Source organism: Ursus arctos, unplaced genomic scaffold, assembly GCF_023065955.2.
Source record: "Ursus arctos isolate Adak ecotype North America unplaced genomic scaffold, UrsArc2.0 scaffold_21, whole genome shotgun sequence".
Taxonomy (NCBI): Eukaryota; Metazoa; Chordata; class Mammalia; order Carnivora; family Ursidae; genus Ursus; species Ursus arctos.
In genome coordinates, this window is record NW_026622886.1 from 15,745,470 (window position 1) to 15,758,977 (window position 13,508).

The 13,508-nt window shown below is 40.9% G+C and overlaps 1 protein-coding gene across 7 annotated transcripts in view; it reads left to right on the plus strand.

Annotated features, from left to right (window-relative positions):
- The window catches only part of ANKS1B (ankyrin repeat and sterile alpha motif domain containing 1B), a 1,053,061-nt gene that overhangs the window by 998,564 nt on the left and 40,989 nt on the right, over positions 1-13,508 (plus strand). For 6 of the 7 annotated variants that reach the window (XM_044384492.2, XM_044384493.2, XM_044384494.2 and 3 more), the window contains 2 exons: positions 596-724; positions 2,591-2,662. In XM_044384492.2, the coding sequence (XP_044240427.1) occupies positions 596-724; positions 2,591-2,662 (201 nt within the window). Of the gene's footprint in view, positions 1-595; positions 725-2,590; positions 2,663-13,508 lie in introns of those variants that run through there. The other variant, XM_057316514.1, reaches the window with a different exon arrangement.

A 13,508-nucleotide genomic window follows, 5' to 3' on the forward strand; every position in this document is an offset into this window, starting at 1 on the left:
ATACATCAAGACTGTCACAGTGGCATTTTATCAACACCAGTGAATTCAGATGAGGGAAACTAGCCATCCATTCGTAAATTCTTCTTCTAAAATGTTGTTTAGAATCACACTTATATTACCTTTTCTCCAGAGATCTAAAATCATCCCAAGTGCATCGTACATGTCATATTTGGAAACTGAAATTCATGGAACTGTATATTCTGAATGTAAAAGCAATTCAGACTAAAAAGTTCAAATAACCAAGCTTAAAACCAGAAAATTCTTTCAAAGGTCATATGTTCTTTTTCTGTTGTAACAGAAAATTATGAATTAGTGCATCATTTATGAATATTTCCATGTTTCATTTAAAATTCACTTAGCTTAGGGTGTAAAAATGGAATAACTTTTTTCACACCTCAGAAATTAACTCAGCTTTGGGAAATATGCTACCACATATATAAACCCATAATAAATAGTAGAAGTATTTATAGACATATAATACACCCCAACGCATTTGCCCATTCCAGCACACGTGTATAAGATGAAGTCAGGCTAGCAATAGGGAATGAGCTTTGCCAACTTCCCATATTACCTCTAGAATAAATGTGATTTTCAGACAGGAGACTGGGGAGAACCTTCCATTACCTTGCGACCTCCAAATGAAGCCACGGCCTCAACTCCAGTACAATACTGGCAACATCACCCAGAAAAGCTCATCTTCCAATCGTGTGATTACAAAGCTTTTGTAAGTTACTATAAATTCAGTATTTGGGTACCAGTGGGAATAGAGGGTGTACTTCTGGCTTGTTTACTTTTATATTGAAAATATACCAAAATGTCCATCACTGAAGCTCTAAAAGTGTTCTCTCCTTTTTCTTAAAGTAACCTTTTCTATACAGAGAAAGTCCAAAAAAATAGAGTTTTATAATCCCTTTTAATCTTGTGTGTTTAAGGTCTATTTTGCCTTCTTATACAGTTGTATATTTTAAATGAGATGTGATAAAGCACAATCTTAAAATGGAAATGAATATAAATATAGCACAGATAGACAACACTCACCAGTGATCTCAAAACACTGGGTCTACTACCAGATTTTTTTCATTAGGATTGTGTTACTGGGTACTTTTTTCTAATAGGAGAGGGAATCAGGCTTGGCTGAGAATCACAAGTAATACGAACAAATGTTGAAAAAATACCATAGCTTTGGGGACAGGTGGTTGTCATGACTGCAGCCGGAAAAGTAAAATCACCTCTTTTAGAGAGAAATGTTTCAATTAGGACAAACTTCCCCAATAACTGAAAAGGCAAGGATTTCTCCGAGATCATTTTCCTTAATATGATTAAGACGTGGGCATTCTGGTTGTTGCATAGCAATTTCGGCCTTTTTTTCATTTTGTTATCTATACGGATTTATTTCAGCAGTAATCGCCCCAAAACTGTGGAACCGAAATGCCTCCTTCCTGCCAAGCTCTAACGCCAAACCAACCCCTGCGCCTTTCGAAACACGCCTTTCCCCGGGCCCGTAACCACGCCCTCTGCCCCGCGCCCCTAAGGGCACGCCCCTCGGCGCGTCGGGCATTTTCTGGTCTGCGCGCCCGATTCGCAGCCTTGGTTTTGGAGCGTGCCAGGGTTCCTTCAGTCATATCAGGAAAAAAATTATTTTCATTCGCATTAAAAAAAAAGACACATAGAGCTCTTTTTCTTTCTTTCTTTTTTTTTTTTTTTGGAAGGAGATTAGGGAGGGGGAAAAATGACAAAAGAAAGAAACCCTATTGAAGCTTCAAAAAGTTGAAGAGGAGTCAATTGATGGAAAGGCAAAACAGATATTTTGCTACAAACTCTTTGCTCCTCCCCGCCCCAGCCAGAACTTGGAGCGTGAGTGGCGTTTTGTACCAGGGCGGTATTGGGTCAGATCACCTAACAGCAAAGTGATTGGTAATTCTTGGGAAGAGACGTTCTCATCTCTCTCCTACCCCATTCAGCGCCCCCACCCCCACCCCCGCCAGTGTCGGTTTGCACCAGGAACTGGGCTCTCTCCCTCCTGGAACAACCGAAATGCCATTCCCCCTCCCCGCAGGCTCCTATCTCGTGCCCATCCCATTCTCAGGTGGATCAACCCCTGGGCCCACAGCTGTGAATGAAAAGACCCCAAACTGCATCTCCGCCTGAGAGCCGCCTAACGTTAATTACCTACGCAGCCAACTCAGCCCAAATGGGGTGCATGTCGCTTAGCTTCTCAGCTGTCTCATACAACCCTGTAATTACGTAGAGTAGCGTGATTTATTTTTGCAGACATTGCTGCCTCAAAAAAAAGGGGGGGGGAAACATTTTTAGATGCCCCCATTTTGCAGTTAAATATGATTTGAAAGATGGCATCTTTAGAAAATGCTGCAGTTTTATTATAAAGAGCAATTTACGGCTCTCAGAACTGCTTAATTCTCTCTCTAAAAGCATTTGTTTGTTAGGATTAGTTACTGTTAGTTTTTTAAAAGTTATTCAACAACTTTCAGCCAGGAAACCCAGCCAGTAGGACTTCCACAGTTTGGTTTTAAATTGCAACTCATATTTAAACTCTCTTTTCCATAAATCATTGAATTGTTCTGTATTTTAGTATTTAGGTTCTATGCTGATAAAAGAGCTCAGAGGGACAGAATCAACCCAAGATGCCTGTGCAAAAATGCGGGTAAGTTTGCCAAAGAATTTTATTTCTAGTCGCTGAAATACTAAATACCGGGTATGGTTACAAATTGCCACTTTTCAAATGACTATTTTCTTCATCTGCTGGTCTGCTGAATCACATTGCTGTTACGTAAAAAGGTGTTTGGGCTTTGTTCATGTTTATGCTTGAGCTTTATCTCATGTAGTGGGAGTCGATGTCTGTTGGACGTGTTGTATTTATGCCATGTTGCATTTACTCTTATTTATAAAGATTTAAAGTTAATTGTATGTACACTGGTCATTCTCCAGATTAAGAGAAAAATGATCTTTAGTTTCTTGCAAGAAAACGCGTTAAGCACCTACCTGCGAGTCTGAGAATATTTACTGTAAAGACCACCAATTAACTAAAAAATTATCAAATGCTCAAGTATTGAGAGCCTGTTATATAAAGCTAACATTCTTTATGAGGCTTCTCAATTCTGGGGTTTTTTGTTTTGTTTTGTTTTTTGGTGTGGTTTTTTTTGTTTGTTTGTTTGTTTTGTTTTTTTTAGTATAAGAAGAAAACATTCAACTCTGAGTAAATCACGTAAGGGCACTACATGTTGACAAAAATGGCAGTTGTAAATGTCTGTGATCCGTGGCTGCTGGATTCCTAGGCGTCTCTATTAGCCAAACCGAGTCTTGCTCCTGTACATCCACTGTATTTTGTTATTGTTTTTTTAATGTGTCCCTCATCCTTGCTTCCTCCATAGCAGATGTACAGAGGCTATAGCCATACCTGACAGTACAGGTTAAGAATAGTAGACTCATTCCATATAGCAACTAACCAGACTCAAATTTAAGATTGTTAGCAAGTGAACCCTAACTCTTATTTGTGGCTAACATATGTTGTTTTATTTTACATGAGCAGTGTTGGGTGGGAAATATTTAAAAATTAAATTAAAACAATTACGAAGCCAAATATGTAATATTGATTGCTCATGGAAGCCAAGTATGTGTGAATCTTCATGAAATTGAGACCTCCAAATGCGATCGCTGATTTAATATTCAGATCAGTTCAATAGCAAGAAAGACTGAAATTAGTTATCCTTCTATTTGATACAGAGTTATATTGTCAGTGCCATTGACTCTTTTAACCCAGGTACTGTATTTAGAGGAAAAAAGCTGTGATAGGGATCAGGAACTCTGTGTTCTGGTTTTGTTGCTGCTTACATTGCCTTGGAAGTCAGGTCTTAGTCATCATTGTAGTAGCTGCTAATATTTACTGAGTAGTTAGAATGTATCAGTCTTCTGTGCTGAGCTGAATGCTTTGCAAGTTTATCCCATTTAATCCCACCTAGAGTTTAGTGCCATCCTTATCCCCATTCTACACTTGAAGAGACTGAGGCTTGGAGAGGTTAAAAAACTTTCCCAAGGTCACATAGTGAGGAACTTGCCAATCTGGAACTGGAACGCAGGTCTGTCAGACTCCAGAGCCCAAGCGTTTAACCACTATGCTCTCCTGCTTCTCCCGGGCCTCATTTTTCTTACTTAGAAAATGAGGACATTGGACTAGATGCCCCTTAGGGGTCCTCGTTCGTGGTTTTGTAATTCCGGGAATCTTGTATTCTAAATGTATATCTGATCTAAATTATGTCACCAATGAACAATAAGAAAATGGGAACATTTTTCAGTCATCAAGCCTCGTAATAATTTTAGAGCTATTTATGAACACGTCTAAGAAATTAATTTGGCATCTCTGATTTAATACTATTAACTCCCTTATCTGCGTCCAGCTACTTCAATGCTGTAATCAGCATAAGTAGTGCATAGAGTACAGAGCACCATTTAAAACCAGATTTGTGATTTGAATTTCAGTCAATTTCTTGAAATTAAGTGGATCTGAAATTCCATTCTGATAACAACAGGAAAGCCATTTTAATAATGTTGGTGGAGAATAATTTAGTTAAATACTTGTCTGTTGCTTACAATGAAACCGGAAAGGCCGTCTGTTTAGAAGCCATTCTGTTCTTTGGGGCAAGTTTTTCTGGTTTGCTGCCCATGTTTACTTGGGGTCGTTTACATGAGAATAGGAACTTTATTGCTTCTTAGAATATCACCAACTCTTATTTCCCATCCTGATTAAATAAATATCAGTCTTGGGTACAGTAGCTACGGTTGCACTCACTGGGTTCGCTAGGGCCTTTCCTAACTAGAAGCACAGGCTTGCTGTTATCCAAGACTATGGTGTTGTGAATTAGAACTCTCACCAACTGAAAATGGTGTGGATCTCAACTTGCAGTTAATTTTCGGTTTGAACCTCAAGTTGCTGTTTTCTCTGTTTTCAGTACGGTGGCCTTGCAGCCCAAAGTGCCGGAATCATCAAGTCCACCCAGGGGAAATACTGTAGGACACAGATGATCTTAAAAGTTGATATATAATAATATCATTAGGCCTAAGTACCATAGATAAAAACTTGACCTGGTTTATTCTTTCGAGGGGGCGGGGGGAGAGCTTTTCAATTCACCGTTGCGTTTTAGTTGAAATTAACATTTCTTTCCCACTAAGAAGTAAATCAGTAATGGTCCTTTATTCTGAGAGATATTTCTGTAGTGTACTTCATTAACAAAGATGCCTAAGATTCAGCTCCTGCTCCCACTGACTTCACAGTTCAGTGGAGGAGTCCAACGCATTAACATTTAGCTCCCCCAAGGTAGGCAAAGTATCACTGTAGAGAGGTCTTCATGCGTCCGGCAACCTGCAGGAGCATTCTAGGTGGTCTCCAAAATGACCTGCAGGCAGGGCCTCCTAAAGTCAGTTTATTAGCACCAATAACTGTTAACACCTGAGAGCCGTATAGCAGGCCTTGCGCATGTGATCATGTGCGTTCGTCCGTTTAATCACAGGGTAAGTATTGCCATTGTCCGCACTTTTCATATGGGGGAACCAAGGTCGTCGAAAGTTAGGTAACTTGCCCAAGGTTACCTGGCCAGGAAGCAGGGCAACCAGGGTTTGAACTGGGGTGATTTACTTTTACCACCAAACTCCAAATCCTAGGCTGTACCACCCCTCTGATGAGCCAGTGGAACATTTATTGTCCTGAGTCTTAAAATAGTTGAAAATGTGGATCATTTCTATGGATAAAGAAAGAGCTTTAAGAACCCTCAAAGACTCTGTAAAATTAGCCAAATTAAACCATTTAGGTATAGACATATGTAGTAATTTGGGGTACATTCCAATCTGTTAACCTAAATAAAAATTTCAGGAGTGTTTTTACTGCACCCTAAGCAACTACATTTTTTCCACAGTACTTACTTAAACACATGTACTTTGCCCCCGCACACACCAGACACAGTTTTCCCTCTTCAGAAACATTTGGAGTGTTTGGTAGTCACAATCGGTTAATTTCTAAGTTTGGCTAAACCTGTTTATTCATCTCTAAGGTCCCCTCCAGTTCTGAAACAAAGATAATTCTACACTGATGTCCTGGTGTTTAATTAGATACATACTATTTCAATCACAAATAGGCCATCATAAACTAAGTGTGGGAGATGATAGTAATTCACATCATGCTACAATATGGAATCACTTCTGTCTGTGTTCAGGTTAGCCAGCCTGTTCCCTCTTCGACCTGTCTTACGGTTTTTCTAATAGACTTGACTCTTTAGAACAGTTTTCGGTTAGCAGAAAAATTGAGCAGAAAGCACAGAGTTCTTGAATATATGCTCCCTCCACCACCACCACCCTCACAGTTCCCCTTATTAATAACATTTGCATTGGTGTGGGACCTTTGTCACAATTATGAACCAATATTGTTATGTTATTAACTAGAGTCTGTGGTTTACATTAGAGTTCATTCTTTGTGTTTTGGGTTTTGACAAATGCATAATGTCCTGTATCTCACAGTATCACAAAGAATGGTTTCAGGCCCTAAACATCCCCTCTGCTCCACCTGTTCATCTCCTCTCCTCTGCTCCCGCAGCCCCTGACAACCACTGATCTTTTCACTGTCTCTATAGCTTTTCCTTTTCCAGCACGTCATATAGCTGGAATCATAGAGTATGTACCCTTTCCAGACCGGGTTCTTTCATTTAGCAATATGCTTTTAAGCTTCCTTCTTCTGTCTTTTGTGGATTGACAGCTGTTTCCTTTTAGTCGCTGAGTAATATTCCCTCATATGGATGTACCACAGTTTATCCATTTCCCTATTGGAGGCCCCCTTGGTTGTCTCTAGGTTTTGCGTTTATGAATAGAGCCGCTATAAACATTCGTATGCAGGTTTTTGTCTTAAGATTCTTTTCCCCCTGGATCCAAACCCTCTTAAAATTATCTCCTGAATTGTGTTTTGTGAAAAAGAATCAATAGGAAATTGCATTAAACCCTGATAATTTCTATAAGCAAAATCACAATTTTTGTCTTATCGTTCAGAGTTTTCTACAATAAAAGCCTAAGAGATGAGCTATGCCTTGACACGGAGGCACACTTTTAGGAAGATTGAGTTCTGTGAATTATTTCTCTCTTCAGCAGGACAACATGGTTGCTTATTTCCTTTACTGCAACAGATTTACAGACATTTCTAGTTAAAACCTAAAAACATGTATTAGTGGCGTGTGAGGAGTCGTAAGAGACGTCTGTTTAATCTAAGCATACTCCTTTAGTGCTGCCTTTTACGTTACTCAACTTTATGCTGAGTTTTCCAGCTAACTCTGTGCTCAGAGAGAGTCTTCATTTTTGAAAGGACTGCCGAGGGGAAGTATTCGCTCCATGATCCTGAATACGATGCCCCCAAACGTGTTCCCCATTGAACACAGAACCTTCCTTCTGTCACCCCTCATGTCACACTGGACAAGCGCCTCGTTCCTCATGCCCCGTGCCCCTTAGTGGGCAGGAACGGTGTATATTGGATCCCCAGGGCCTGCCATAGCATAGCTACCTTTTAAGGTGGTTTTGACGGTTCAGTAAAATAATGCCTGTAGAAGAGAGTCTCGTTCAGTAGAACCTCGAAATCCCATTGACCTCTTCCTGCAGACGTTCGAAAAACAAGTTGATGGGTAGACTTGCTTTGGATTATTTCATTTGTTTTCCCTCAACTAAAATACCAGTGTCCCAGTCATTTCCCTGGTTTTCTATCTTCACAAACATGTAAGAGAGTATTCAAAAACTTAGGCATCCTGCACGTTTATTTCCAGTTTTTAAAGGCCATCGCCGATAGGGAGAGAAAACGATGGGAAACCATAGATACGATGGTAAATGTAATTTTGCAGTTTTGTCTTTTGGGAAGGTAACTTGTTCCTTAATCAATTGGGAGTTAGCTTGCCTCTTTTAAATAATGTGTCCACAGGACTGAACTTTACAAACCAATAAAGGCCTTTCGGTGTTTTCTTTGGTGTAAGTAACTCCCACTTGAAATATTCCAAGACATACAGTAATTGGTGAAGGGCCGGATGAGGTTCTGTTCCTTTTTGCCTCCCCAGACTTACACATACCCCATCCCCCAGCCCTGAATTTTGCCTCAGGGACAATTATCACTAATACACAGTAGTCAGTCACTTCCCTAATTAGATATACCATTATGAAACCTGTGCTACTGTACGAGGCGGGCCATTATATTCAATTTAATACTCTGTGAAATCTGACTTTCTCTAATCCCATAGTTGATGATTAGTATTGTTCACAGGTGTCTATGCTCAAGGAAATTTCTCTTAAAATAAAGGAAAAATATCTGTTTTCAACTACAATCAATGCAAGATAGGAAGTATTTTAAAGTTATTTTTAAGTCAGGAATAAGCAGATCTGGCAAATTACGGTTTGGGAATCTTTATTTCCCAAAAGGCTTAGCCAGTTCAGATACCAGAGTTCAGGTTTCTCGTTGAATCTGTTCGCCTTCACTTGTCTCATTTTTAAACTTTCAGTCTAGAGGCAATTCTAAAGTTGAATTTTCAGATATACAGATTTCCAAATAATTGTGCCTTGGTTGAAGTGTGAAGGCTGTCTTTTTTCTGTGCTTGTAAGGAAACAAATTAATGTTGGAGAACGGATGGGAAAGCTTGAAAAAGGATTTTAGAATTAGATGGAAATGTTAAGAAGCCTCTTTGACCTTAGAAGAGACACCCTCACTACGTCACATCACTGAAAGATATCGTGGGCCTCCTGTGTCTTTAATTCCCACTTGTCTAAAGCCGTGTTTAGTTCCTTCTTCAACTCCCGTCTATGAGGAATTTTCATTCCCAAGAATCCTTTCAGAGACTATTACTTAGGAACCAGGCTGGGGAAAAAAACCTTGTAAACAGCTGTTTTTTTTACAAATCTCCATTTTCCCAAGTTTCAGGGAAAAACCAAATATTTCTTCTTTTGCTCCCTCCTAAGTACTACACGAGCCAGGTCAGGACAGGTCTAAGCCCACAGGTGTGAGCGTGTGTTAAGATGACCATACACACAAAGAAACAGCATTTCTAACTGCCTGCTGCCGAGCTTTGCTCACGCATACGTGTACTTTTGCTTTGTGATTTTGTTTTGCTGGAGGTCCTCCCAAAGGAGGACTCAGCAGTCCCAATCCTTTCATCCCAGTCGTCTTCATACCCAAGTGCTCTTCATTTTTTCTTTGTTTGTTTCTGTTGCTCTTGTTACTGGTTCTTTTCCCGTGTGACACCCTCACTACTCCACGGCACGAGAAGATGTGATGGGCCGCTCTGTCTTTAATTCCCACTCTTAAGCTCTCTTTCTAAATGTATTGAGTCCATTGTCCTCAGTCCAGATGTGTGGCTCTGCTGAACGTTCACTCCTGAAGCCACGTGTCACTGCTGTGGTAGCATGCAGCCCCGAGAGGAGTCCGTTAGGCTCACTGATCTCGATTTTACTTCTCTCTTTTGCTAGTGGGATGCCAGACTTCGGAAAGCAGCTAAGTGAAAGCATCCATCCTCAGAATAAGAGTAACAGCTAGAATCTATTGGTACTCACTACATGCTAGGCACCGAATTACATAATCCTCACAGCTCTCCACAAAGTAGATGCTGTATTAACATACCCATTTTACAGATGAAATAACTAAGACATAGAGGTTAAATACCTTGACACACAGTGGAGCCAAGACAGGAATCCACACATGCCCTTCTGTGCTCCTATTCACTGTAACACAGTGCTTTCTGGAGTAAGAAGCTTAGCGGTGGGTCCCTTCATAAATTCAAGGTGACCCCCCCCCACACACACACACACTCTGCAGTTGTATTTATATGTGATGGATTAAACAAATTGGTGTGTTTTTCACATGTTTACAATTAGCTTTTTAACCCAAAGATTATACATTTTTAAAATTTTACATTTTATTATTGAAGAAGCAGTACACATTCATTGTTATCCGGTTTTAAAATAGAGCTAGGGAAAGAAGAAATAAAAGCAGCTGTAATTTTGTTACACAGACATGGTAAACACCTCTCTGTTAACACCTGGTTCATGCGGGAGCCTCCAGGGTGATTTTTCACGCATTCATAGGCACCCTTTTCCTACAAAGAAATAGAAATATTCAGTGCCTACTGTTTTCTGTTTTGTAATCTATTTTTAACATAACAATATATTCTAAAATATGTTTATTCCGATATATATTCATCTTCAGTATTACTCGTAGTGGTTGAACAATATTCCAATCCATAACTGAACCAAACCAGTTCCCCTTATTGGTCATTAGGTCATTTTGAATCTTTTCAAGTTATAACCAGTCCTGTGGGCAACATCCCCATACCCAAATCTTGTGCAGCTGGTCTGATTATTTCGACTAAATGTAGAATGGCTAGGTCAAAAGTATACATATCTTGAAACTCTGGGTAAGTATTGCCAAATTGCCTTCCAAAAAATGTGTTCCAGTTTACACTCCCAGAAGCAGTGCACAAAAATGTGTTGATGTTTGCTCGTCACATCTCTCAAGGGCATGTACTTAATATCTTGGATGTGCTCCTAGTTGAGGGAGGACAGGGAGACTTTTATGAGAAACCATACATCTTCAGCGTGACCCCTGGGCTTATCAGCTCTGTCTGATCAACATCTATTCTAGATGTAACTCCGGAATCTATCTTTATGACCTGAACTCTTTATTTTATGAAGAATGTTTTATACTTTCGCAGCCCCTGAGAAACTATGGAAGATTAAATAACTCTTGTTATTTGCTCTGAAGACCAAGAGCTGTAGCTAAGTGCTAACTAAGGATTTTTGGAAATCACTTGTCAAGTGGAGGATAGTGTGTTTTGATAAATTAACTGCTCTCTGAATTAATGTAGGATGCAGTACAACTGAGTTTAACATGCATCGTGGAGAACAGCTCTGACAGTGACTTTCAATCAAAAATCAACTGTATTTTTAGAGCAGAAGTTCTCAAACTGTGGTAGCATTAAGCATCTGGAAATTTGTTATGAATGCAGAATCTTTGGCCCTACCTCACCTACTGTCTTAGTTTGTTCAGGCTGCTGTGATAAAAATACCAGATTACAGGGAGAAATTCATTTCTTGTGGTTCTGAAGGCTGGGAAATCCCAAGGTCAAGGCACTGGTAGATTTAGTGTCAGGTGACAGCCCTCTTCTTGGCTCATTGACAGTCATCTTCACTGTACCCTCTCACAGTAGAAGAGGCCTCTCTTAGAAGCCCACTAACGCCATTCAGAGCTCTCTTCTCACAATCCATGCACCTCCCAAAGGCCCAACCTACTAATACATTGGACATTAGGATTCAACATAAGTTTGGGAGATCCCATTCAGTTCATAGCACTTACTGAATCAGAAACTCTAGGTGTTGGAGCCCAACGATCTGTTATTTAACAAGCCTTCCACAGGATTCAAATGCTCAAAAAAGTTTGAGAACCATTGCCTTGGTCCACTGGGCATCCCTGTTAGGTCTGCTGTGTGGACAGGCTGCCCTGGTAGAATCATTCCGCCATGGCGCCTGGAAACCAGCCGGGGCCAGAGGAGTAGAGATGGAGGGCATCGCCGTGTGCTGTGCTAGATTCGGCCAGGGCGTGTGAGTTACTCTTGCCAGTGCAATAGCCGTGTCTGGTGCCCGAGGAGTCGTTTGAGTGGCCGCCTGCCCACCGTCTGCTCTTGTCACGTGGTCTGAGCGAGGCTCTGTATTCATCCAGCCCTCGTGTCGAGTTCTCATGACCAGAAAAGCCCTTGAGAGGTCATTTAGCCTCATTCCCCAGCCAAATGAGACTTACCCCTAAGTCATTAGTGACAAATGAAAGTCCAAACAATTTTTAAAGACGTCCAGAGGGAAAAACTTCCCAGCTGCCCCTAATAATCCTCCTGCCCTCTCAAGAAGTCATTCCTTCTCCGTGCCTGCAGTTTGAACCGGTTTCCTATTACAAAAATGAGCACCTAGCCCTTCTCTCCTTAAGGCTGACAAATCACAGAGGTCTGTGAAGCTTTCCCATCCCATAGGAATCTCTTGGCATATCTCTAATCACATTTGTGGTCCTCCAAGTTCTTCCAGGGCCTTCATGCCTGCCTCTGGGCACCAGGGCTCTCTGAAAACTTTGCCGAGCTCTTCGTGCGTTGAGAGGCTGGTACTGTGGTTCTTTCTTATAAAGCTGGCTTTGTGCTTGTTACCATACATCAACTCATTTGCTCGTTCACTTAATAATCATGCACTTTAGCAGCTGCTAGATTGAACCCTATGAAATTGCTGATACTCAGCCATTTTTTTGATCCATAAAAATGGCCATGTCTTAGGGTTCAACCTAAGACCATATATACTAGTCATTATGAGGGAGACAAGAAACAAATCAAGAAAGGTGTGGGCCATCCTCCAGGAACCCCCTGAAGAGTGAGGGAAACAAACAACCCCAAGACCAGGGCAGTGAACCTCAAGGGAGAGTAGCAGAGGTTCCCAGGGCAGGCCTGGGGAGCAAGAGACAGCCATCGTGTCAGGCTGGGCGGCCACACAGGGCTTTCCCAGAAAGTAACATTGAAACTGAGCTCCAGAGGGCAAAAGTGCATTTCAAATGGCTGATCTGTGTTCTGCGCCCTACCTCTTATAATCTCTGCAACATTACCAGTTTTTGTGCATTTTTTAAGTCGTTTGAAAGTCACTTAGGGCTACCAAACATAATTGATCCTATTTTAATTTACTTGCTGAAACTGAATACAATAATTAAGCTTTGAAACGAACTAAAGAAAATATTATATGGCAAAATTAATAGTTATGACTCAAAGCACTTGAATATCTAACTAGAAAGCATTCTCAGGGTAGCCATGTGTGGGTTAAAAATATAAGTTGGATGGCAGTAGATGGTCCGGAGAGCTATTTCCCAGTCTGTGTTTAAAATACACTGGAAATGAGCAGAGTATTGTAAGAAGGAAGGGCTGGTGATCACCCCTCCCCCCATGGACTGCCTCATTCCGTTCCCTCTCTGTACTGGTTACGGGGCACAAATAATTCTCATTAGGAGGCTAAACATCACTCCAGCCTCAAACGCAACATTACAGCTCACAACTGAAGTGCTCCCTGTCACAAACCTCTTTGCTCTCCCTCACACTTAACGAAAATCGTGCTCTGAGACCAGACCATCCCTGCAGTCTCAAAAGGATATTCTCCTGCTGTTGATTCTGCATTAGAAAATGAGAAACTTTTTCTTTTCAGGCCACGCTATAAGGATAAAATAAAAGCATCAATGGCCATTTCTGACTTGATACAAAGATTCCAAAAAGCTCATAATTTATAATTGAAAAAGGAAAAGACAAGAGATGGTATTGCCTTCTTTGGTGAATCCAAATATCCCTCTTTTAAAAAAAAAATGTTTAAAAGTGTTCAATTAGGGGCGCCTGGGTGGCACAGCAGTTGGGCGTCTGCCTTCGGCTCAGGGCGTGATCCCGGCGTTCTGGGATCGAGCCCCACATCAGGCTCTTCTGCTA